Consider the following 25,289-nt stretch of genomic DNA (forward strand, 5'->3'; position numbering starts at 1 on the left):
TTACTGAAAAAACTGTTTTACTTTAAAAGACTTCAACTTCCATTCCTCATTACAGCAGATACATCAACAACAATTTGCACATACAAATATCAGACACTTTTGATAGCAGGGCATGTTCAATATTCTTTAGTGTCCATTTCAAATGGCACTGATCGCAACAGCAAATATTGTCCAGTACCAACTGTTTTTGCTTTTAAAGCCACAAAGAGCGCATAATGGTTGATTTACAATTGAACAATGTTAGAAACAACATGTGTTCAAGGCTACACAATCACATTATGCTTTCAAGATTAGAGGAACCAGTGATATAACCAGAGTTTACATGTGCTGTATGAAGGCCAGTCACTGATTTTAAAAGTAAAATCCACCCACACATACTCATACACTGTTAATATCAATCCACAGTACATTCCAAGGGACATTTTGTAATAAAATGTAATTTACTTTTTTGGTGAACTTTCTTTCCATCTGCCTACCAATGCCAGATAACTGTCATTAACCTGCTGATCTTGAAGTAGGATCTATGTGAAAATAAATAGCTTGAAAGTGTGATTATTCCACTGTGGGTATGATTGTGCTACATTCTTTGCTCAAACTTCAACCTGTCTTGTGGCTGCATTGCATTCTGGTCTTTTTCCAGCTACTGTTTATATGGAAGTTGGTCTGCCCCACCTCTTTTAATTTTGCTCTTTTTTTGCAATTTGGGAATGACGCCAAAACCTGATGATAGCTTAAGATGTTTTAAATTGTCTAATCATTTTTAGCTGTTGAATATGTATTGGAGTTGCTGGGATTACCTCACTTTGGCCAGTTTGGCCTGTTCCCTATATAAATGCATTGTTTATTCCCAATAGCTGTTTTTTAAACAATGATGAGATGCTTCAGGGTGGAGTTTTCTTTTACAAGAGGCTGTTGTGGTAATGGAACATTCAGAAACACAACCTGCAACATTATTGTCTCCCTAGCAACACACATACAATGGCTAATTTCTGTGCAGTGGTAGGCTGTTCAAATACTGTTATGTGACAACAGGAGGGGTAAGGGGAGGGAGATATAAGACATGACGCAACAGTAATAAAATCTTTCCTCCTAAAAACATGTTGGCTTGTCCCTTGTTTACATTGGAAAACATTCACCATAACATCTATGGTAGACCTTCCATATTTTCCCAGGAGCTCAGTGTGGATTACCTTCACAGAACTGTCTGGAGTACAGTAAGATATATGAACACAGTATAGGCATACTAGGGCTCAGTCCTTTAGTGCACATTCAATATGAAAGCAGACACTTTACAAGCTTGTGGAGAAATGGTCACTTCCCGTGTATTTTGGACTTTCATTTAACAGATGTGGTTTGGCTGTTATCCGATTTCTCTGTTGAAGGGGAAGATTTCAAATTTAAGATGTCTGCATATGGCCATCACAACTATTGTAGAAGGCATAGTCAAATATGCAAATGACACAAGTACATAACGAAAACTTTGAATCTTAAGTAAAAAGTTACTTTTCAACTTGGGGATAACCTGCGTCGAAGGATTTAAGTTTTGAAATTGAATGGGTTGTGCAGTTTTATAACCAGAAACCAGAGACACCAATGAGATCAGAAGGGTTGGGTTGATTGTAAAGCCAGATGTCATTTCAACTATCTGTCCTGGGACCAAAACTGTAAACGAGAGTCAATATTCAAGCATTTATTTTATTGAAAATGGTCCCAAGGTAAAGCTTTCTCCATGACACATGTCTCATTGCTGATAGCTGTTGTTAGTTAGTCAGCCATCTGGTGGTGATAAATGTTGCATTCCAATTTAGATGTAAAAACTTGGTTACACTAATTCTCTGATGGCTGCTGACTCCTTTGAAATGTGTAGTGGATAAAGGGCTGTATTAATCCTTTGAACTTCAGACACAACTTGTGTTCAAACTATAATAATTCTTAAATAATCCGTTCTGACTATGCATACACCCAGCACCTATTGATAGACTTAGCGGAGCGTATGTGTTCTGATCATATGATGATTCTGTGCCAGTTAAAGTGTATGAAAGTTGCTTGGCCAGCTCAGTAAAAGTCAATTAAACTTCTACATGATGGCTGCAGTGTGCTGACATTCTTTCTGACGTTTCTGAACATAAAGGCATGATTAGAATAAGCTATAATATTCAAAATTGGAGTGCACCTGGACTGGACCTAATGTGAAGCCTAAGGCATCTCCATATTTGCACATCCATAGAGTCTCGAATTCTCAATGAAGGAGAAGGAACAGACGTTCTTTATAGCCTTGTCAGTAATTACTGGACACAATATCAGACAGAACATTACTCAGCAGAGTATTCTTTTAACATGACTCAAATGTGTGTGGAGGGGACCTTTTAAAAACAGAATTTAAAAAATGGAACAGACACATAAGTTATCACTGGGTACCACAGCTTTTGTAAATGTCAAAGGTTTGAGGAGTTTCTCTAGCAGCACTGCACATGGCAGGAGTCTGACTCACCTCCAGACCTTGGTCACTCATAGACGGCAACAGGGTGGCACAGAGTGAACAGAGAGCTCTTCTGCTGTGGAAAGTCTTGGTTTAAGCCCCTTAAGGATGTGTCACTGAGGAAGACACTGAGCCATTACAGGCTCTAGGGACACTTTAACCTCACTTTCCTTTAGGCGTGGGCCCAGGGGTAATCACAGTCATAACATTTCCTATTAACTTGAACTTCTGTCCTTTAGGCTTCCTCAAGTACAATTTGTTGCAGCCTTTGGTACAAGTCCAGTGGGTTCAATCGTGCGAGGCTGGATCAGTCAGTCAGGGAAACATCGACTGAACGCCCAAGTTCTTGGCAAACAGCAAGAAAACGGCACAAGAACATTTGAGAGGGACTGACGGTCTGTGTGCCCCCTAGAAAGGCCAGTGTAAGTCCTCAAAGTCTCCTGTTTGACCCATGTTCACATCTGTCTCCAGCAAGCTCATGATGACGGCCATGGCTGCCTCATCACTACTGAAGCTGCTCAGGCCTGGCACCACCATGCTGTCCAAGTCCAGCTGGGACGGCTCGCCTGGGTGAGACAGAGCGACATAAAACAAAACTTCAGGACCCCCTTTGGAAACTCTTACAGACCACGAAGTGAATTTATGCCTTGTGTAATTCGCACAGATTTGACCACAAAACAGCTTTTATTTGCCCCAAACAGCCAATGTATTAACTGTACAGATGTTAACTGAAAGCTAGCTAACAATGGACCATGTTTGTGTTCAGTTCAGCTTCTGACTGAACTCCAAACTCATCAGGAACTCAAATTCTTTCTGGTATTTCCCTCCAATCTTGTTCCTTTTTCTTCTCGTCTCTGTATGTTTATGAACAAGATTCATTAAGTCCTCAGATAAGTGAGAATTTTTCACTTAAGTTGAATGATTTTCAACTTGCAAGGATGCGTCTTAGCTAATTTAGGTGAATATTTCTTCACACCTGACACTACAAGAAAGAAAATAACATTAACACTAAGTTCTTTGGTAAAATAGAAAAGACGGCTAACAGAAGTGAAGTTCCCTACTTCTAGATACCCTTAAGGTAGTGGCATGTCTCATGCATGGGGACCCTTGTCCCTTCCCATTGACTTGTAGGCCTGAGGTACCCCAGACATAAGGTCTGCAGTTGGATCCTCTTGGATTTTCGCACTGTTTCCCAGAGTGCCTTTTGCCAAGCCACATGCTTTCAGTTGCTAGTGACATAGTACATTTGTCCCACTTCTCTTAATCTTAACAAATTCTTGTTTTGGAAAACTATAAAACTAAAATGACATCCCGTAACTACATAGATTATCCATTGACAGGATGCAATGCATTATTTTACTGTTTTGCATGCAATTTTGTGAGTTTTTTAATATCATGTTCAGTGATGTACACGTTTGACTGTATGCAATGCAGTAAGAGGGCAAAAGTTTTAAAGAACATTATAAGAACATCTGTTGTACTCAAGGCCTGATACCCCATCAGTTAACTCTTTTCCTTGTACAAGAGCAGATGATTTATAGATAGAAGTGCTTTCAGAACATCTGTGGATATTGGAGAGTTTTGTCTGTGGTGTTTGTAGAACAGTACATCTACTTTTATATTCTGCCCCACAGAAATAAAGGTTTTGGTAGTATTGTGTACATTTTTAGAACATGGACCTGCATTTGTAGAAATGTTGGATTTTACTTCTGTCATCTCTTATATCACCTAATTGGACCACCTAATGATTGAGGCAGCTGTGGGATAGTGGAGTTAACCGTATAGATCTAGACTGCTGAGCTCAGATTTGATAGCATACTGAGGAAGGTTTGAGGCTAAAGGTTTGGGTTGCTTTTATTCCTCTTTGCTAGTATAAAATGTCAAAAGAAATGCTGAAGACCTTGGTTTGGATTTCTTCCTCTTCTTTGAAGAGATTTAGAGAAAAACTGTGATACCATGGATTTATGATCCTACTCACAGTACCTGTACTTTCAGAAGTTGAACTGCTAGCACCCGCTGCTGTCCTTGAGTCAGACTGGGACTGTGATGAGCTGCCTGCTGCCTCCTCTCTGCTGGACGGCTGGAACAAGTCATGTAATGTTAAAACACTGCACAGGGCCCCATGTCAAAAGACTCAGGAGAAAAATGTTGAAATAGCCAAAGACAAAATTTTCTATTTTGTTTTCTCTTAGAAGTGTGATACCTCTTACATTTGACTTTCAGGCTTACAGAGACACTGTAACATGTGACATGTGAGCATGCAGTGGTGGAAACAAAGCTCCAATGTTTTATGTGCTGTAAGTAAAAGTATTAGTAACATGATGGAATAATTCCATCATGTGACAACACATATTATTGTTGCCTCCTAATTATGTGCCTACATTATCAGAACTCTTCATGTCTCCAATAATTTGTTTGAATATATATTTCATAATAGGTATGAGAGAGCTGTAATTTGCATAGAAAATACCACACATCGCCACAATTAGCATAAAAGCTAAAATACATTAAAATTAGCATAAAATTATATATGTCATTATGCCACAATAGTATAAATTTTCAGTTGCCATGCATTTGCATTAAACCTGCCTTTGTCGCAACGTTTACTAAGCCAAATTATGACTGAAGCTTTATAGTAAGTGCTAACAAAATGAGTGTTGTGTGCCTCCATGTGAATGAGCTGTAAACATAAAGAGGTCACTCACACTCCTGCTGGTTTGTGGAGAAACCAGTGGACACTTCTCCTGAGCTGGCCCAAACGGACTGGAAGCACCGCTTGATGGAGAAGAATTCATCCTACAGGTAGGAACACATAATAATATATAATATATGTAATTATAATTAAATAACTATAAATCCAGATTTTACGTTTATTTTATCTATTATTAAAGGCTGGATATACCTTATTTATATCCTGTGCTTATATTTGATATACCCTAACACTTTAGCAAAAACTCATCCCATCCAATCTTATACAAATACAGAGGGAAAATAAACATTTCTATTTAGTTTTACCATTTTATACATATATACACATTATGCACCTGTAGGAGTCGATGAGCTCGTTTGCGATTTGGGTCCCTATGCTGCCTGCATAGATCATTGTGCCCACACCACTTGAGAGACCGGGAATTATGGGTATTTGCTTTGTGTCCTCTGTGGAAGAAGAAAGGAAGTAGTTAAATCAGCCTTTGTAAAAAAAAAAAAATTAAAAAAATCAAACAACAGACAAATGTCTTTATAAATACACAGTATGTATTTCTTACCCTGAAGTGCCTTTGAGCTGCCTGCCTCCTCATCATCCTTTGTGTGACCAGGCCCCCTGTTGGAACAAAGGAGTATTTCAGCAGCTATATTCATACTATATATAAACTGTATTTTAAAGACGTGTTAAGATGGCATCATGAAGCACAACATGGGGATGTTACATGAGAACGTTTTGTCAAATCAGTGTAAAGTAGATTGTGTCAGGATTTGTTGTAAGGAACTCACACTCACACCTCTGATAATGACACTGTATCTGAGGTGCTGTTTAACCACTTCTTTATAAATTAATCAATACTTACGAGATAACCCTGTTTAAGGACACGATAAACTCAACTTCTTTGGTCCATGGATTTGTGAAACTAAACCACTGACTTTGGAGTAAAACATAGGAGCCATATTTTGCTTTGAACTTGTAGCACTGTGTCTCGATCTTCTCCTTGCTTCGAAGAACTGCCAAGACATTGGACACAAGTGTCATGACAAAGCACAATGAAACATTTACCCCCCCCCCCAAAAAAAATCCTACAGTTGGTAGCCAGTTGGTTAGTACTAGGGGTTGCCATTTATTAGAAAAGGTCAATTTCTTGAACTTCACAAAAAACACAAGTAGGATTGCTACATTTTTCTAAACGTGGATATTTTGTTTTGGGCTACAATTATAAATAGATATTGTATTAAATCTGCCAGCTGTGGTGGCTTTGCTCCATCACCTTGCCTGTGTTTCTCTGCGAGGTGCTGCAGGTCATCCTGGTGGAAGTACTCATAACACGACGTGCCGATAACTTCTTGAGGCAAATAACCGATGATTGTCGTGGCTCTGGGAGAGAGAGGTTAATAAGGGGGTTTGGTTATTCTGGCATTCTCCCTGTGTCTCTCTCTCACTGTCTCTCAGGATTGTGCCCATCAAAAACAGTGACCGATGAAAATAGGATGAAAGTCAGCCTTGAACATCTGCATCATCATCACACACATGGGAAATGCGATAAAATGATTCACTATACTTGAGGTGTGAAATTACTCCCCAACAAATGAGAAGATATTTTCATGTGATGCCATCAAGATGCACAGCTCCTTCTGAGAAACAACGGCAAAGACAGAAAGGATTATCTCCACTGACAGTGAACGGACAAAACGTGCTGTATGCCTCCTCACCACAACACCTTCTTTGCTCTGACCTTCTTTGCTCAGTGGAACCCTGTGTTCATAACAAATCCACGATTCACGACGGGAAAGGTAAATGGTGCGGCTGGAGGAAGATAAAATCAGGGAAACTCACTGTTGGTCTACAAAAGTGAACTTGCCGTCGATCGCACAGCGGGTGACGAACTCGGTGGGCTTTACGTTGATTTCTTTGGAAGGCGGGTGGGACACGTGGGGTTGGAAGCGGCATACGGTCACCAGGCAGGTCAGGTTAGAGGTTTCCTTATCCACGTCACCCTCTGACTCCAGCTGACTGCTCGGCCAACTCCGCATGTATCCAGTGCAGTGGAGGGTGCAGTATCTGTAAGTGTCTGTGGGCAGAAAAGCAAGCAATAGATGATGCAAAATCAAGTTAAACACAGTTCAAATCTGACCTCTTCAAGTAAATATATCCGGACCACCATGGAATTAAGTTATGTTGACTTGTGTCATGCTTCAATTTTATTCATAACATCTTGTTTGTATTAGTATCCAGCTAAACAGGAACTAGGAAGCCACCATTTATTTAAATTAGATGGTTTCCTGTAGACATTTAGGGTCCAGTATAGTGTCTATTTGATCCAAAGGATAAGACTGGCATTATACATACAGTATATCATATATTTTTGTTACTGTCATGAAATCCTGTCATGTCTAGTCTAGTCTCTAAATACTTTGTCTTCCCTGCGCTGCCTGTGGCAATCAGCCCTGGCGCCCACTTGTCCCTACTGACGACATAAATCTTTAAAAACAGCTCACAGGTATATAGTGTATTTTCATTTTTTTTAAAAGGCTCAGTAATTTCCTATAACAGGTGGGCACTGCAGTGTTTAGCAAATATTACTCAAACAGGAGGAAATACTGCATTTGTTGGGGACTATTTTCAGCTGTGGAAGATAATACATGTCTGGTGCTCTAGTGAGTTTGTAAAGCTCATATAATCAATATTTTTATAGTAATAATGTATCAAATGACTCAACTGGCATCTGTTTTCAGCTCTGATAAACCCACTGTACACTACCTGTCCAACATCAAACAGCAGACACACGAAGTTTGCAACTAGTTGGTGAACAGGGAGCATTTAACAGATTAACAGACAGATGTTTCCCTCAGAGCTAAAAAATGGAGTGAATATTAGACTTACATTCACCAGCTAATCAGAAACACAAACCCGTATCTGCTGGATGTGTAAATACAGTGTTCATACATTGATAATGTATGTAATGTTAGTGTTGTATTTACAGCTTGTGGCGCTGAATCAATGAATGCAGCTTTAAGCCACCAGAACAATGTATGTGGTCAATAAAGGCTACACTGCCCATGATCATCATAATGAAGGAACATGTCACCCAGTTATCAGGTTTAGCATACACAAAGAATACAGTACTTGTTAGTAGGATCGATTTATGCTTGGTTCTGTTTTTTCATAGGATCACATTTTCCTTTAACCTATTAAATGAAGGGTCATTTAACCAGATTTAACTAGACTGCTATAATGGTACCTGAAAAGTAATAAATCGATGACTTCGTGTATTTTGAATTCCTTAGTCATTAAAATTATATTATTCTTATATAACAGATGAGAGAAAATGTAATGACAGCTAAACACAATATGATCTATGATTTTCACTACTTCCCTTGCTTATATTCCACAGTGCAGTTGCTGAGCTTTGCCACTGAGTGGCACCACATCTCCTGGTTCTGTCACCGCAATCAGCTTTACAGTAAGTGGGGTTTTGACCACCTTCTTACTTTGTGGTTATACAATGCCGTAACGCTGACCTACTTCCTGTGCAGGACTACTTGTTTTAAATTGCTGCATCTGTTTGAATTCCTTCCACCAATAAATCAAACAGGAAAAGTGACCCACATTGTGCAAAGTTAGGAAATGTGTATTTTGACAATGGACAATACTGATGTATATATGTCATCACATTTTGGTCATTACTAAAAACATTGTTTGTTTCCTCTCAACATTTAAGTAACTATCAATGTGTAAATTCATTCAATTGGTTTATAGGTGCTCAAAATAAAACAGATGTCTTTCTTGATCTTTACCATGGACATTAGGTCATGCCTTGGCTTAGGAATGAAAGATAAGGCTCAACTACTTACACTCAACACCAGCAAACCTTTGCGAACAGGTGGAGAAAGGATCCAGATCAGATAATTTCTTTATTTCCTCCTTGGCAGCCTGAGCAGACCATAAATGTTCCATTTTTTTTTCTTTATTTTTTTAGTTTGTTTTCCACTGACTGCCTGAACACTGACCTCATTGCCTAGAAACACATTTAAATATCTTATTAATGTTTTCGTACACACACAACCCCCCCCCCCCCCCCCCCCCTCTCATCTGTTTGAGCCCTGCAGGTCCGGGACCGAACATGACTGTACACACAACACTAAATAGTTCCACCTTTTCAAGAAAAAATCAATCAGGCAGTTCCTCTAAACTGAATAACCTCAGTGCTCTCAAGAACGAGGTATACAGATGATCCAAAAGAGCTTTTATCTAGGGGAGCTGGGGAGCAGAGAGGTTCAGTGTGTTTCTGTGTTTATTTCTACTCTGTCTATAAACATGCTGTAGATTCTGACAATGAATCTGAATTTCTGTTGAACTGTTGTCTTTCAATGATAAAGAAGAATCTGACAACTGCAATAGAGTCTATTTCAAAAACCAACAGAATTTAGTCTAAACTTTCTGCCACTTGCTGCGTTGCCCTCAGCAGCACATCCCATTCATCTGGTGTTCCAAGTGGAGCAAATCTGAGAATCATTTGGACATACTTACTTGATCCAGAGCTGGAAAATAGGACACAGCATGGAGCAATAGACCCAGATTGGAGAACTAGTGGTCATGGAAGGGGATTCACAGTCTCTGTCTTTACATATTTTTCTGAAATAGAGCTTTCCTCTATAATTGAATGGATATACAAGAATATTGAAGCATAAAGAGCACTGAAGTCAGATTGGATTAGCTGAATAACACTAGCTGTTTCATTCATGCTTTACAATCACTGGCTCAATCACCAGCTGTGCGGCTATCAACTAACTTGTCACGTCCAATCATATTCATGCAGGTCATAGAGTTTCAAAGTGGGAGGAGTGTAAGTGTTTAATTAAGTTCTGTAAGTGTTTTTCCCCATTCTGTACTCACACTGAATTTTTTTCTTTATAAGATATCCTAACACAGATATTACTCTGCTGATACTGCCGCAGCTGCCTATAAATGCTCAAGTCCTTGACAAAAATATCTCTAACTGAGCTGAGTTGGATGTTGACTTCTCAAATGATGCTATAGTCATGATATCAATACATGGGTAGGTAAAGCTGGCCAGAGAGGGTGCTCTGTAAACCTCGTAGCCTGGATTACAATCTGATCCACCTTTCTTTTTGGAAGTACTGGGCAGCGAGCGTTTGTCCTCGTGCTTCCCCGCCACCCGACTGTGCTTCATGCGGCAGAAGAAGGATCGTCGGGCTCCAGTAGACAAGTGGGATGCCCTGACAGGGGTATCTGCCTGGACCTGAACCCCAGCTGCACACAGACAGACAACATTCATGGGAATTACATACTGTATAGCACTTGTTGTCAGTTTGCTAGAATTTTATTTCAGCTGGCTCCCATGTTGATCAGTTGCCTTTAACTCTTCCACATATGGTTACAGTGTCAACTTCAGTTAAATGTCAACGCTGACATGGCAACGGACTTACTTGCAGCATCGATGAGGCGTTGGCGGGGGTATAACTCAGAAGACGACAGCTGTTCCTTCAACTTGTTGATGTCTTTGGGATGAATGAAATCGAATAAGCTTTGCCCTGTCAGGTCCACCTGTGAACACAAATGACACACATCCATTTAGACACACTTTTCCTATCTCTGTTTTACTTTTCTGTCCTTGTCAACGTTGCACTATTACATCTGCACTGCAAAACTGCTTAATTTAAAAATATTTATCAGCTCTGCATAATGGAAAAGTATCTGGACTGTAAATGAGGGCTTTGAATAGAACCAATAAGAGAATTGTTACAGCATGAATCCAGTCATGGTTTAGCGGTAAGCCCCTAAATAACACATGCTGCCCTGCAGATGTAGAGTCAAATTTCTCTGGAAGCTTTTCACTTGTGTGTCTTCTAATCTCCATCCCTCTCCACTGTACTTGCCTAAAGTCCGTCTCAAAGCTGGAAAATGTGGTTAAGAATGTAGAGCAGGTGTGGTTGTCATTCTAGCTGCCAAGCACTACAAACAGACTTGAAAATGTATAAAACCTAAGGGATCGCAAGCCCTGCAGATTTTGAAAGAATTTGACCTGGATTTTTAAGTTTTATGTACAGTATTATCAGACCTTCATCGGAGTTAAAGTAAAATGTTTTATGTGTTTCTGTTTCTCACAAAATCTGCAGACTGACGCAAATTTGTGTTGTAAAGATTTGGTTCCTCAACCACAAAAGGATCATGTGGCAACAGCACAAAGATGTAGTGGAGGTTTACATATGGCACCCTGACACTGACAAAACGAAGTAAAAGTTTATCAGACGAGTCAAAAATATGACTAAATACATCAATAAATAATATTGTTAGATAAATAATTAAAATTGAGTGTAAAAAGAAATGTAGTTTTATACTTTTCCTTTAATCTCCAATCAGCTAGTAAAACAAGCAAAAAGCTTTACTTTTTTTGTTTACCATTAATCATAAAAAAATATAAAATAAATAAAACTTACACCTGCAATTATCTGATTTTCATGATTGATCATGATTTTTTGGCAAAGTGAGGACATCAGTTGATATGGCAAACTTGTTAGCAAACAGTTGCTTATCTTCACATCTAGCAGATATGGAACAAGGTTAGTATTCATTTGGAGTCCGTTTTATATCCACCTAATGTATGGAAATTATATATATATATATATATATATATATATATATATATATATATATATATATATAGATTGATATGAGACTAGATATCGTCTTAGATTTTAGATATAATAATATCCTGATATGGCATAAGTGTTGTCTTTTCCTGGTTTTAAAGGCTGCATTACAGTAAAGTGATGTCATTTTCTCAACTTACCAGACTGTTGCAGCTGTTCTATTATTTGTCTTTACCCACTTAGTCATTATATCTACATAACTGATGATTATTTATCAAAAATCTTGTTGTGTAAATATTTTGTGGAAGCAGTAGTCATCCCTACAACATTGTCCCAATATCGATATCAAGGTATTTGGTTAAAAATATTATGATTTTTGATTTTGTCCATATCGTCCAGCCCTAACAGGAATGTAATATTCACTCTCTTTTTAACTCTCCTTTGAGTTATACTTCTCAGTACATTTTGTCAGTTTCGGGGCTTCATACTTCATAGATTCAATACCATTAATATTACTAACATTACTTGATTTTGATAACTTAATGTTCAAAAGAGAGAAATAAATGCTCAGCCAGCTAAACCAACAGGATGCACTGCAACTCTGCTTTTTCACATTCATTATTGATGATGACAGCAAAATGAGTGTGTGTTGTAGGACTTTAACACACCCGGCTAAAGTTGAGGATCTTGGAGACGGACTCGGAGATGAACAGGATTTTGGCCCGGTCACAAGTCACAACTAACAGGAAACCGTCCGCAGCCTGGTAGGTAGATAAATAAATACATAAATAGACAGATATATAGATGGATAAATAGATGTATCATCAAATGGGACCAGTTGTGGTCATACATACCCTGAGCAGAAGGTGCCTGAGGTCATCATGAGGCAGGATGGAAGGCTTGTGGGTGGCATCAGTGAAGGCGCTGCTCGTCCCAGCTGAAAAGACAGGAGACACAAACTTAGATGGAGCAGAATAGACACTCCCTGACATTTTTAAATACCAGATGGGTTAATGGTTACCTTTGAGGGCTTTCAGATGTTGCACGGCCTTCCGCAGCACAGTGAGTTTGTCAAGTTTACGAGCCATGGGCTGACAGGCGGGGATCATGGCAGACAGCTCATCAATGAGGTTGTTCATTTTATCCCTCCTCCGCTTCTCAATCTGGCGGTGAGGTTCCCTGTAGGCGCATTTAGCTATCAGACAGTCTGTTCTACTCAACTTGAGAGGAAGAGTTCTTGAACAATATTCTACCTCCTGTATCTATTTTGAGGAGAAAATATTAACCTGAAATTCATAATGCAGTTATTCTAAAACTGTTGATGTCATTATTGTTTGAACTAGCTGGTCACATCAGACACTAGCTTTTTAAGAGATAGATGGCACGGTAATTTGATGTAAAAATAGAATCACCTGAAGCATTTCATTTTGACTTGCTGATCTTCTCCTTCAGATCTGCAAATAAAAAGGAATCAAAATCAAATTTGTCTTTGCTTTTATTTACATGGCATTTTAAAAAAAGCCAAGAACTCAGCGTACCTGCTGAGGTCTTCATCCATTTGGAAGTCGAGGCTTTGCCTGCAAAATCAAATGGACATATTTGGAAAATATTGTATGCGATGTAATATAAAATAAGAATAGTGCAGTAAACATATTTTACTCCAGAGAACAAAAAGTAAAAAGAGCTCCTCTTACTGTACATGGGTGTCTGACCGCTCCTCCACATCTCCCTTTCGTTTCCTTGGCAGCTCGACAGCTGGCAGCGAGGAGCCTGCTTGGCTTGGGCCTTCTTGCTCTGCAGCAGGATCTGATACAGGAAAACATCCACAGTCCACCATCCAGTGATGTGAGATTGCAAATAAACACTTCAACCTTGAGATCTCCGTAGCACTAGTTAATAATTTACCATGAATGAATGAATGAATGAATAAGACTTGCTCTGCCACTAGGCTTTTTTGTTCATTCAGAGCACTGAATACAAAGAAATGATCCAGAAGAATCAAGCTGATTGGACCTTGAAACAAATGTAGAAAAACAAAGCTTTAGAAAGCTTTATTTTAATTTCAATTGATTGACCTTAAAATTTAAGTGGATGAAGAAACAGAAAAATAACATGCACACAAATCAGCAAGGTCTCACTTGGATTGGATAACATAAAGCAAACAAGAACAAAGGTGCACCTTCAGGCTATATAAGATATCTTGGGTTAATTACTGGCAACGCCCCACAGCCTCTCCCAAAAAACTGACAAAAATTATATTATCATAATTGAAGCCCTGTAAATGAATCACAGTGGTGGTCATTTAAAAATGATTGAATTATGCATTACTGTGGCATCTGGTAAAAATGGCTGTCTGTTCCTATCTGTTATTACAGTTCAGTAAATGGTTGCATCCTGTTTGTTTTACATATCCATTGATTACATTTCATTCATTCATTCACATTACATTTCTTTTATGAGGGGTGATATTCAGTTTGTTGCAATCTGCAACCTTGGATGAATAAATTGCAACCTCAGTGTTAGGTGCCACTAAATCCTTAACACTGTATCTTTAATGTTGAAATCTAAATACCACTGAATTGATAGCAATAAAAATATTTGACTTTGTAAACCATTTATCTGAATGTATGTGGTTTAAATTTCCCTCTTCCAAATTTCCAGAAGGTCATTTTAAGTTCGGGGGGAGGGGTTCACAAATTTCCAGTTGCTTATCTGAAACTGTTTTTTTCGATTGATTTGATTGACATAAATAGTGGTTACATGGATGTGACTCCAGTTCCATGTGTACGTGCATAGCCCTCTAGGAAGGCTTCGCTATTGGTTTATCTGTACAAGGCTCTGCCTTGGCACCCTGAGAAAAAATTGCTGATGCTGATTGGCCAATAGTAAGCCATGTCTGTTTTTTCCCCAGATTTAAAGATCGGGGTAACCGTGGCCACCTTCCAAACTGATGGAACAACTGTTTGCCTGAATGACAGATTAATCAAATGTGTAATCGGACGTATCAGAGAGTCTTTGTGTAATTTCAGAAAGTTGGTGTCAAGCCTGTGAGCATTCTTTCAGCTTTTCAGTGCATCGATAATATTGGCCACTTCTGGTTCTGTTATTTCCTGTATTTTAAAAATAGGCTGTGCATGATTAATAGACGTCCGGGGAGAGGCTCCACTCCTCCACTATTGGACCCCCTCTGGACATCCGGTGGCAATCCACATCCTGTGGATGAGGCAATGTTCCTCACCCACGCTGAATGACTGTCCGTAAGCAGCAGGGCAATGAGATCAATGGGGAGAGCTGGAACGGACCCACGCTGCCTGCCCCTCCCGTCACGGACTTTCAGGTGATGCTTGGGCATCTTGCCATCTCTGATCAATCAAGGTCAGAATAGACACCGCTATCTTGTGCAGAGCTGATCATCTGAGCCCCCCTGTCTGTTGAAGTAGGCCACCACAGCAGTGTTGTCTGACCTCACCATGACATGCTTCCTGCTCAGCTGTGGGGCAAAGTGGGGCAGCACCTTCTGTACCGCTGTGAGCTCCAGCAGGTTGATGTGGCGGGGGGAGCTTGACCACATGCCCCCTATGCTTGCCTGGTCAAGGGTCCTGCCCCAACCAGCCAGGGTGGCGTCCATGAAGACCTGGACATAATGAGAGATGCACCCCAGTTGCACCTGCTTGCGGAGGTGTCCAGGTGAGTCCAAGAATGCCACATCCCTCCGTGCCAGTGCGGGGACGTAGAGCATGTACTGTTTGTCTTTGATTGGGTGCAGCCGGAGTTGTGCGAACCAACACTGGAGATTTCTCTTGTGCAGTAGCCCCAGGCGCACCACCGGGTGGGCCGCTGACATCATTCCTAGAAGCAATATAACACTTCTCACTGGCACTAAGGCTGTGGGTCTTATGCGTTGGGTCAGTTGCAATATCGCCTCCACACGCTCCTCCAACAGTTGTGCAGTCATGGTGTCCAAAAGTCCAAAAGCAGCCCAAGACGAAGTCCAGCTGTGTGATGTGATGAATGACCAGCACTGTGTGGGTTTCCACTTCCTGCCTGGATGTGGCAAGAATCAGCCAGTCATCTATGCAGGTCAAGATTCTCACACCCCTCTCTTTGAGTGGCGCAAGCGCCGTCTCCACACACTTGGAGAACATGCACAGGGCCAGAGAGTATCCAAACGGGAGGCAGAAGTACTGATGATACTGAACTCTGACCCCCCACTGCAAATCGCAGGCACTTCCTTAGGTGAGGTAAGATGCGGACATTGAAGTACGCATCATTGAGGTCTATGGATGTCATCCAGTCACCTGGCTGGATACATACGTTACGAATTGCAGTCAGTAACCCCTCCACAGAGTCCTGTACAGCCAGACTGAGAGAGGGCTGAAAATCCTCACCCATTCCATTTGAGTGTCTGTAAGCAGCAGGGCAATGAGATCAACGGGGGGAGCTGGAATGGACCCACCCGTACTGCCCCTCCTGTCACGAGAGGAAGCACACAGGGGGCTCCAGTAAAAAGGGCCATGAAGTGGCTAAGGCTAACAGTGACATCGCTGTGTCCCTCACTCCGTCCCCCAATGAGCCAGTCATGGAGGGCGGTGGAGAGTCACACCTCCCGAGGCTAAGTGAGGCTCCCAGCTCTTGCTTAGGCTCGCTGTGCACACTTAGTGAAGAAAAACCACTCACCTGTGGCCTGTTTTATCTGGTAAAATCGGTCCACTGAGGTGTCCTGGTCACTATCTTTCTTTGGGGCTGCAGCACCTGGCCCTCACCTGGACATCACAAGCAGACACGGAAGTGCCTCTCAGGGCTAACAGCACTAATACTCTAATCAACCTGTGTGTCAGAGTGTGTGCTGGAAAAAACACTTATGGAGATCATGTAATATTTACACCCTCTATTGGATAAGGCTGCTGGCGGTAGTATAGTCTCCAGCCTTGTTCACAGTGAGGAGGTAGGAATGGCCGGGTAAGACCGGGGTTGCTGGTGCTGGCAGGAGCTTGGTCACCTGCCCTCCCCGTGAGATGGCTAAACTGATGGCGCTGCTGCGGTGGTGCTCCCCCTCCCAGTCCCTGCGGGCAAGGGGGAGGCTGCTAGGGGCAGAGGTGAGATCCCAGCTGCTCTGATGCCTTACGGGTGATACAGCTGGTCAAGGCCGGGGGCCTCGAGTTCAGTAGAACAGTTCACTCATGCTGCGCATAAGCAAAGATGGGCGCCATCTTGGGGACCAAGGCACAAGGTCAGGGCAGCTGAAGAGGTAGAGGGGTCTCCATCCTCTGAGCAGCCAACTCAAACAGGCCTACTTGTCAAGCAGCAATGGGTCACTGGCAGGACCAGTCCATCACCGTTGTGCCCAAAGAGGGAAGAGGGGTTGTCATCCTGGTCGCTCTACGACAAGAATCCTCCTCAGTGTCGTCCTTGAACATTCAAACAATTGATTTTTCTAAATTTGTGAACCCCTAAATGATACTTAAAAAAGTTTGTGAAATTGCCCAACTTGAAATGACCTGAGAATTTCAAAGAGGGGAATTCAAACTACACAAATTAAAAACAGATGGTTATCAAAGTAAAGTATGATTAAATGCTATGAATTCGGTGGTATTTAAATTTCAAAATTAAGTATTCAGTCATGGTTAAATTTTACAATTAGCTCTTCACTTGCTCATAAGATTCAAATTATTATGGCCTTTCTTTGTTTCCATAAATAAATAATTAAGCTCTACAAAGCAGCAAAGAGAAATATTTGCCAACCATAAAGTAGCCCATACAGTGTGTTTGTGTATCATTGAGGTCACTGTTAGTTTTTTAGGTCATGCCTATAAAACTTTGTTTATTTAGGTTTTTTGTTAATTTTGAAAGATATTTAAGAACAGCTTTCTAACTACGTGAATACCAATTAATATTTGAAATCTTTTGGTTTCTCAAAAGCTCAACTTTTTTTGAGAACACTCAAGATGACTCATAAATGTGTCTGCAGTAGTGGGCGGCAGATATTGTCTTTAAAAGGCTATTTCACTCAGGAATGTTCATCCAACTGCAGAAAAAGGCATTTACTACTTTTAAAGCCGACTCTGACCCATGTATGCCAAAAACATTTCGGGGGATAGGGCTGCCAGAATTCTTCTCTTTTGTCTTCTCGTTTCTCTTTAGTCTCCCGCCAATGCAACACCCCCTCCTTCCTCTCTCTCTCTCTCTCTCTCTCACACACACACACACACACACACACACACACACACACACACAAACACACAAACACACACACGCTAGCAGAAAGCATTTGCTCAGCCCTGCTCCGTAGTCATCTGTTTCTAGGCGAACTCTCAGTGCACTGGCTGAAGGTTGCCATCGAACGGCGCCAAACCTCCAGCTATGCTGTGAGTTTGTCGGTTTAGAAGGCACGTGAGAGTAAATGGGTTTGGGCTATCGTGTTACCTAACATTTATATAATGCTGTAACACTGACCTACTTCTCACTCAGGACTCCCATACATCAAATTGTGACATCCATTTGGGGAAAAAAGTGCTGATAAAAGTGAAGAAAGCTTTTCAACGTGACTGTTGACCATGACTGACCCATATTATCCTGCTGTTCAACTGTACTCTTACTTGAGAAGGAAAAGTAATTTATATTAATGGTAATCATTTAATAGTTAACCCATACTTCCTGCTACTTTCACAATACTGGCAGGGACACTTATTTTTCAAGCTTTAAAGTTCATTTTAATGTCGTCCTCAACTTTTGCAGTGATGTATGAACAACACTTTGTTTAGAGGTTCCTGAAAGAAGAACTAGAAGTAAGGGGAGCATGGCTGAGAGGTCATACTGCCTCTTTCCACCTCACCTCATAAACAAACACAGGAAGCTTTTCAAACCTGCATATCTTAAACAGTTCGATCAGAACTGGAGTGGACTTTAATTATACTGACATCATGTCTTTAATCCCTTCAGAGGAGTTTAGTGGGTCATCTCTGACGCAAAAGTGGAATGTGGGAGCGAACGCTTGCCGGCTCTCCCTTCCACCCACCACATCTCTCCACCGCTGATGCTGCACAACATGCCGCCTCGATCGTCACACTGTTTTTCCTGTTTCCTCATATGTTGGGAAATATTCCCTGCAGGCACTAGTGTGAGCGCTGCCAGCTGACTGGATAAAACGTGCCATGTAGAAAGTGACAGTGCCTGCTTTGTGCGGTTTTGAGAACACGTATAGACGGTCACATTCTGAGTCACGCCCGAGCCAAAAGCTCCAGTCGTGACAAGACTGCTGACAAGATGCCAAGCCTGCAGGGCAGCAGATGACATACCTTAGTATTAAAATCCAGAAATGCAATGGTGGAGATGTACAGAAGTGTAACTAACTCAGTATAAGCAAGAGAGGGCATGATATGACCTACATGCACTTCTTTAATGCAGCACTTTTTCTAACAAGCGTTTTAGTCCCACTTGAATAACTTCAAGGTATTTGGTGGTGGAAAATGGAGTATAGATGACCTGTTTTAATTACACACATGATATCACAATGCCACATCCTTAATACAATACAAACCACTACGAAGCCAATACAATAAAAAAGCCCAAAACTGGTCCTGCAATTAGTGTATGTGCTAGTCCAAAAATGAATGAATGACTTCAATCGTGAGGTTATTCACACTGTATTATTGCAAACTACCCTGTAGCATTTTGGTAGGTGCTTCATTTATTTTAACTTATGTATCATATTTCATTACATTGTAAATTCCCATAGCATGGAAATTTAGCAGCTTATATTTAGCAGCTTATATTCCAAAGCTGTTAGTCATAAATTTACACAACTGTCTGAATGAACTGTATATGACATTTATTTATGGCAGAGTTATAGTTTGTGTTTTAACCTGCCAGTTTGCTAGCATGGCTAACTATTTGAATAGCTTCTACATACAAATACATATTGTAATAATATTATTGTAATATAATTATTACATTTATGCTCAACACTCCATAAAGTATATGGAACTTCACATAATATTAACACTTTTTGCATTACTTAGGAAATAATTATCATAATTAATCAATTAATATTCACCAGAGCACATTTAAATTAAGCTACTTTCTCAAATTGAATTGACCAAATTGTTAACAGTTCACTTTAAACACTAGATGCAGAACCAGAGACTATTTGTGTTGTCTGCAGTAGGATGCGACTCATTCGATCAATACTTTGGCTAAGAGAGACAGCATATGCATTTCCAGACAAAGGAATCACAACAATCATATACAGTCTTGGTTACAAGTGTAAAAACATCCTCATCCCCAAGGCAACAATTTTTTATCATTTTTCACCACTCTCCCAAACAGCCAGCCTGAATACTATGTGTGTAAATGGTTGTACAGTATTCACATTCTAGCATACAAGAGCACTTCCTTTTGATGATATGAAACACGGATGGCTGTTTCAAGGACACAATTTCGAGATCCATCAACAGAGCCGGGACCACTTCCCTTTGAAGTGATATTAATCCATTAGTGGCCCCGGTTCAGACCTCTAATGTGTGCCTAAACAGTGACTTACCTGCTGTGCACCTCCATTTCTTACTCATTCAAAATGCAATATCACAGAACCTCTCTCTGAACTTTTTCCCTATATTATCAACTTGGCTCAGCACTTACTATGTTAGCTGAAAATGAAACAGCTCTTGTATCCTTTCCCTTTTCCTTCATTGTAGTTTTCAGTTCATTTGTAATATTGGTAGTGATAGCGGACATATTACAGCAATTTAACAGACATACTTGTAGCAGTATAAGCACTAGCAGCATCTACTGACAGTAGTATCATGATTTTTTCTTGTGATAAAATATAGATTTTGTGTTCTTGAGATAACTGTTGGTTTTTAATTGTTGGTTGGTTGTTTTTATTTTATGATCCTTAAATAATTATGATAATGTCAAAAATGTTGGGATAACTATTTATCACACATGCTCCTAATCCTTATCCCCTAACCCTAATCTTAACCCTAACCCTAACCCTAATCCATTGTGAGTAAGGTACTATAGTAGTGGTAATCGTACTACTGCAAATGGTAGCAGTTGTAGTAGTAATAGTTTTACAATAGTAGTAGTAGTAATATCAGTAGTAATAATAACAACAGTAATAGTAAGTTTAGTAAATCAGCAGTAGTAGCAATAATGGTAATAATAGAAATACTGTAGTGGAAGTATAGCTGTGTATTCATTGTATAGAATGTGTACTTTTTGTGTTTGCAAGTTATGAAAAAACATTAACACTCAATGATATTGTACAGTTTTATGACATGATATTTGTGCATACAGGAACAAAGAAAATACTTCACAGAGGCAAAGTTGTTTGGCATCACAGACTGTCTTTGTGTAAGTGGGCGACATGCAGAACACAATTGAGTTAAGTATTTCTAATGTCTTTTCACCTCAGTTCAAGGTCAGTATGCTTTGATCCACCTTAAACATTTATACAGTCGCGTTATGCCAGAGCTCACTGCCTTGACTTGCCCCTAGGAATATAACCACTGTGTTGTGGTTTTGGATGGATACAGAGAAGGCAAGCCTTAAATCCTACAGTTAGAGTACAGTATGTTCTAGGTTATTTCTGGTTTACTGACCTACAATTCCTGCAATTGCTCAAACTAGTACATGCATGTGTTCAGGATGTTTTGCAATTAGAGACTTTTTTAGAGACTTTGTTACAAAGCACATACAGTACAATTATTTTTTATGCAGGGAGCTGCATATACATTACACCGAAGAATACAGGAATACGACTATGGAACATGAAAGTTATAGCAGAGGCTTTACCTCTTTTACCCAGACACATGCAGTTAGCCAGGTGTTTCTGGAACAAGATTACACAGGAATAAAGTCCTTTTGTAAGTATATATTTCTTTTAAAAACTGTATTTATTGTGTGCTATTCAAATATGTCACTTAAAATGTAGAATTTGTCAAACGGTCAACACCTTTAAAAGTGTGTTTTAGTTGAAATGTTATATTTAAAAGCCAGTTATCCAGTCTAATGGAGGTGACGTATAAGTGCTAGGTCCCTACTTAAGAAAAAAAAAATTAAATAGGCTAATGGCACTTAAATATTTCCATTCAGTGAGACATTTTTTCAGTGTCAGTGGAAATATTTCATTCTTTTCCATTATCTGGTCACTAAGGTTACAAGAGGTGTAGACTCGACCGGAAAATCTGACTGGGAAAAAACCTTGACTTAAACTTGAAATTTAAACTTTAATTTTAATACCAATAATTAGTAACTCCACTGACTCAAAATGCTTCTTTTCATCACACGCATGTGTTAGCTGATTATCAGACGACCAGTAGAAGTTGTGCATTTACCTACATCACATTTTGGCTCAACTATTGACTGTTTAGAGCATTTTAAACATAAGAGTTTATAAGAGTTATGGAAATAAGAGTTATGCTGCAGGAGCAGTTTGAGGAACATAAATTGACATTTTGATTATTTTTTCCACTGTGAAATTATGTTACCTATGCAGTACATTGTGGTATCAGTAACACCGCTAATATAAGACCAATGGCCCTTGACACAGTCAGAGTAGTGAGGTTATATTTATGTCCAACATTAGGAAGCCTAAATATTGTCTTCCATAATAGAAAGGCAATCAGCCAGATGCATAATTGAATGCATAATTGTGTTTTTGTGTATTAGAGAGAGAGAGAAAGACAGAAAAGGGAAATCAACTGAATAAACACACATTTGTGCTATGCTTTGAAATAAATAAACTGTGGATGCTGTGTGTTAATAGTTAATTAGCATAATTTTTCACACAGACATACTTTCACAAAATATGATGCAATTAAGTTTAAACAACCAATGGCACATGAATTAGTTAGACCACCTATACAATAGATTACACATTATCACAGCAAACATTTAACTCTCTGAAATGTGGATTATTGTTTTACCTTTGATAGTTATGGACATTTTTCTGATAAGGCTTTGATACCTTTATGGTACTTAAATTTATACTTGTACTTATATGTAGCATTTGTCTGTTACAGTTTCTCCTTTTACTTAATTACTATATAAAAGTATTAATTTTAAAAAATCAAGATTTTTTGTAGCATGTCTCTGTAACTGAGTAATTATTTAAATTAGCTACATTATCACATTGGGTGACGTTTTTAAGCTCCTTTGTGTATGATTAAACACTAATGGCACTGTGGCACTAAGTAAGTGACTTTCTGGTATTTGTTAGGTTCATTTGTTAGAGTTTTTGTTTGTTTTTTGTCAGATCTAGTGGTAGCTGGCTTCAGAAGTTTTTGCTGGTTGACATTACTGTACTGTTGTTGGGAGCGACTACCTCCCTCTGCTGTACGGCGCAGGCAGCGCTGCTCTACTGATCTACTGACCCAGTTGGGAGGCAGCTGAACGGGAGAGAATACACGGCCAAACCCGTGACAAACTAAGCTCCTGGCCAGTTTGGTGAAGGTCAGACAAATACAAACACTCCGGCAGGTTAGGGAAAACATGTAATTTAGGGTTAGAGATTTTTCAAAAATTTTAACAAGGTTAGGAAGAAACCGTCGTCATGGTTACGGTCATGTGGTCCCATGAGGTTTATGCCCCCCTCCCTGCGTGACGAGCACGTAGTACGGGAAAAAAATGAATGGACAGCAGAGCCGTTTACCGGTTGTGCCACCCGGCATCAGGTGCAGTAATTAAGAGTGCAGCTGCTACAGCTCAGTAACGCGTTACTTTACACAGTAGTCTGTTACTTTTCCCGCTCGGCTTGTTGTCACAAGTGGTCGCTTGTGTTGTCACCTCCTCTGAACACAATGAAGTTGAATTAACCAAAAAGTTAACAGTGAACGTACCATCTCCCTCTGGGCTCACTGTCTGCTGCAATAAGGAACTGAAGAAGTTCAGAACTACTTTCTAGAAGTGTCACCTCTGCTTTGATTTTATCCGGCCAAAGAAAAGGAAAGAAAATGTTTGGTCTCGCTGGTAATAACAGTATCAAACTGAATTACACGCAGTCATATTGTAGGCTACTGTTATCCCCAAGTGACCCGTCCCGGAGCACTTACCTGCTGGCCGGTCCGCCGTCCCGTCTGAGCCCCCGGCCGACATGCCTACAGACTGGAGCCGGTATGCCCGCTGGAGGCTACGGAGCGCCGCGGCGCATGTGGAGCCACCAGCTGTAGTAGTAATGCAGAGGAGAGGAGGAGATGAGGAGAGGAGGGACCTGCGGAGAGCCAGGGTGTTGTATAATTGACTTCATTTTTTTTTTTTTTTTTTTTTTTTTTTACAAAGAAGGCGGGGTGGTGGTGGTGGTGGTGGTGGTGTAGGGGGAGGGGGGGTGGGGATGGGGGAACGTGAGGGCTGGCTGAGAACGGGAACACCCATGTCCTTTAGGAAACAAGGAAGCGAGGAAAGAGTTCACACTTACTCCTCCTTCATCGCCTTTCTCGTTCATTCATGCCCGAGTTTACTCGACAGAGCAAACGCTGATTTACTAGTCCAGTTGCGGTCCATTCATTTAAGTTCTTCTCGGTCATGAATCGGCGTCCTTTAAAATATGAAAACAAATCAAATAAACACATATTACACATTTCTCTGGATTTAACTGGATGATATTTCCAGAATGGTAGACTCTGCTTTAAATGTATTCGGTGCCATTAACGCAGCATTGAAAATAGGCTAGTGTTTCAAAATTAACATCTATTAAAATGTATTTATTCTCTGTATATGATTATGCGTGTTCTTTTGATGCCATTAAACATGAGCGCATTTTGGCTGCAGTGGAATCTTCTATTTCAAGCAGACAGTTTGTTGATCATGGCCTGTGATGTTTTGTCTAAAAGCGTATTGTCTGATGGGAAATTAAATTTTAAACCGTTAAATACATTATATTTTTGATCCATATCAAACAGGGGCGGAAGAGCCTTGACAGCACCAGTGAAATATGGATTCTTCCGGTAATACCCGCATTTTTATGACCTGAAAAAAGTGCCGTGCGCGTCACCGTCCGATCTGACTGTGCTACTCTGCTTTCCTCCGGATAGCGCTGTGAGAGGAAAGACGTCTTACTCTGCCTTTATTTACATGATCAGCACAATCACGCTGAGGGAACCATATTTTAAAACATTTATACGATTAAAATGGGATTTTGTTTGACTAGCTACATTTTAAATATCCCCTCCTGGCATGTTTTAAGATATGTTTCCTACTTCACTGTAAGTAAATTCTCTATGTGTATGTGCATGGTTTCAAGTTTCCACATTCGGACCACGATTGGCTTCCAAATTAGTTGTGATGTCACAAAATCATAGCTACTGGTGATCTTCAACTCAGATTAGGTGAGCAAAGAGAAACTTTCCTTCTTCAGCAGATTCATGTGGAAACAGCTTTTCAGGTGTCAAACTCTGCACATACATTATTTTACACAGTAAAGGTCAAGCATCCAAGTGAGGTAACAATAAAAAAAACATTTTTTTGAGAGTAGGAGACTGTATTCAGAGTC

General features: G+C 40.1%; 1 protein-coding gene across 3 annotated transcripts; it reads right to left on the bottom strand.

The window, feature by feature from the left end:
• Window positions 1-24,515, bottom strand: LOC122975126 (aryl hydrocarbon receptor nuclear translocator-like protein 2). Of its 3 annotated transcripts, none has more exons than XM_044343358.1 (18): window positions 24,216-24,515; window positions 23,854-24,011; window positions 13,495-13,606; window positions 13,339-13,377; window positions 13,213-13,254; window positions 12,822-12,979; window positions 12,655-12,737; window positions 12,469-12,561; window positions 10,637-10,754; window positions 10,311-10,460; window positions 7,048-7,257; window positions 6,462-6,563; window positions 6,046-6,196; window positions 5,746-5,801; window positions 5,524-5,635; window positions 5,185-5,275; window positions 4,463-4,559; window positions 1-3,045 (listed from the first exon to the last, which is right to left on the bottom strand). In XM_044343358.1, exons 1-18 carry the CDS (start codon window positions 24,224-24,226, stop codon window positions 2,888-2,890), a joined length of 1,941 nt encoding a protein of 646 aa, XP_044199293.1. In that variant the 5' UTR covers window positions 24,227-24,515; the 3' UTR covers window positions 1-2,887. The 3 variants fall into 3 exon arrangements, with proteins under 3 accessions (XP_044199293.1, XP_044199292.1, XP_044199294.1); XM_044343357.1 differs by having other exon boundaries at window positions 6,457-6,563; window positions 7,023-7,257; window positions 24,216-24,508; XM_044343359.1 differs by having other exon boundaries at window positions 6,457-6,563; window positions 7,023-7,257; window positions 23,854-23,964; window positions 24,216-24,500.
• Between the last annotated feature and the right edge of the window lie 774 nt (window positions 24,516-25,289).

This window comes from Thunnus albacares, chromosome 23, assembly GCF_914725855.1.
Source record: "Thunnus albacares chromosome 23, fThuAlb1.1, whole genome shotgun sequence".
NCBI classification, from domain to species: domain Eukaryota; kingdom Metazoa; phylum Chordata; class Actinopteri; order Scombriformes; family Scombridae; genus Thunnus; species Thunnus albacares.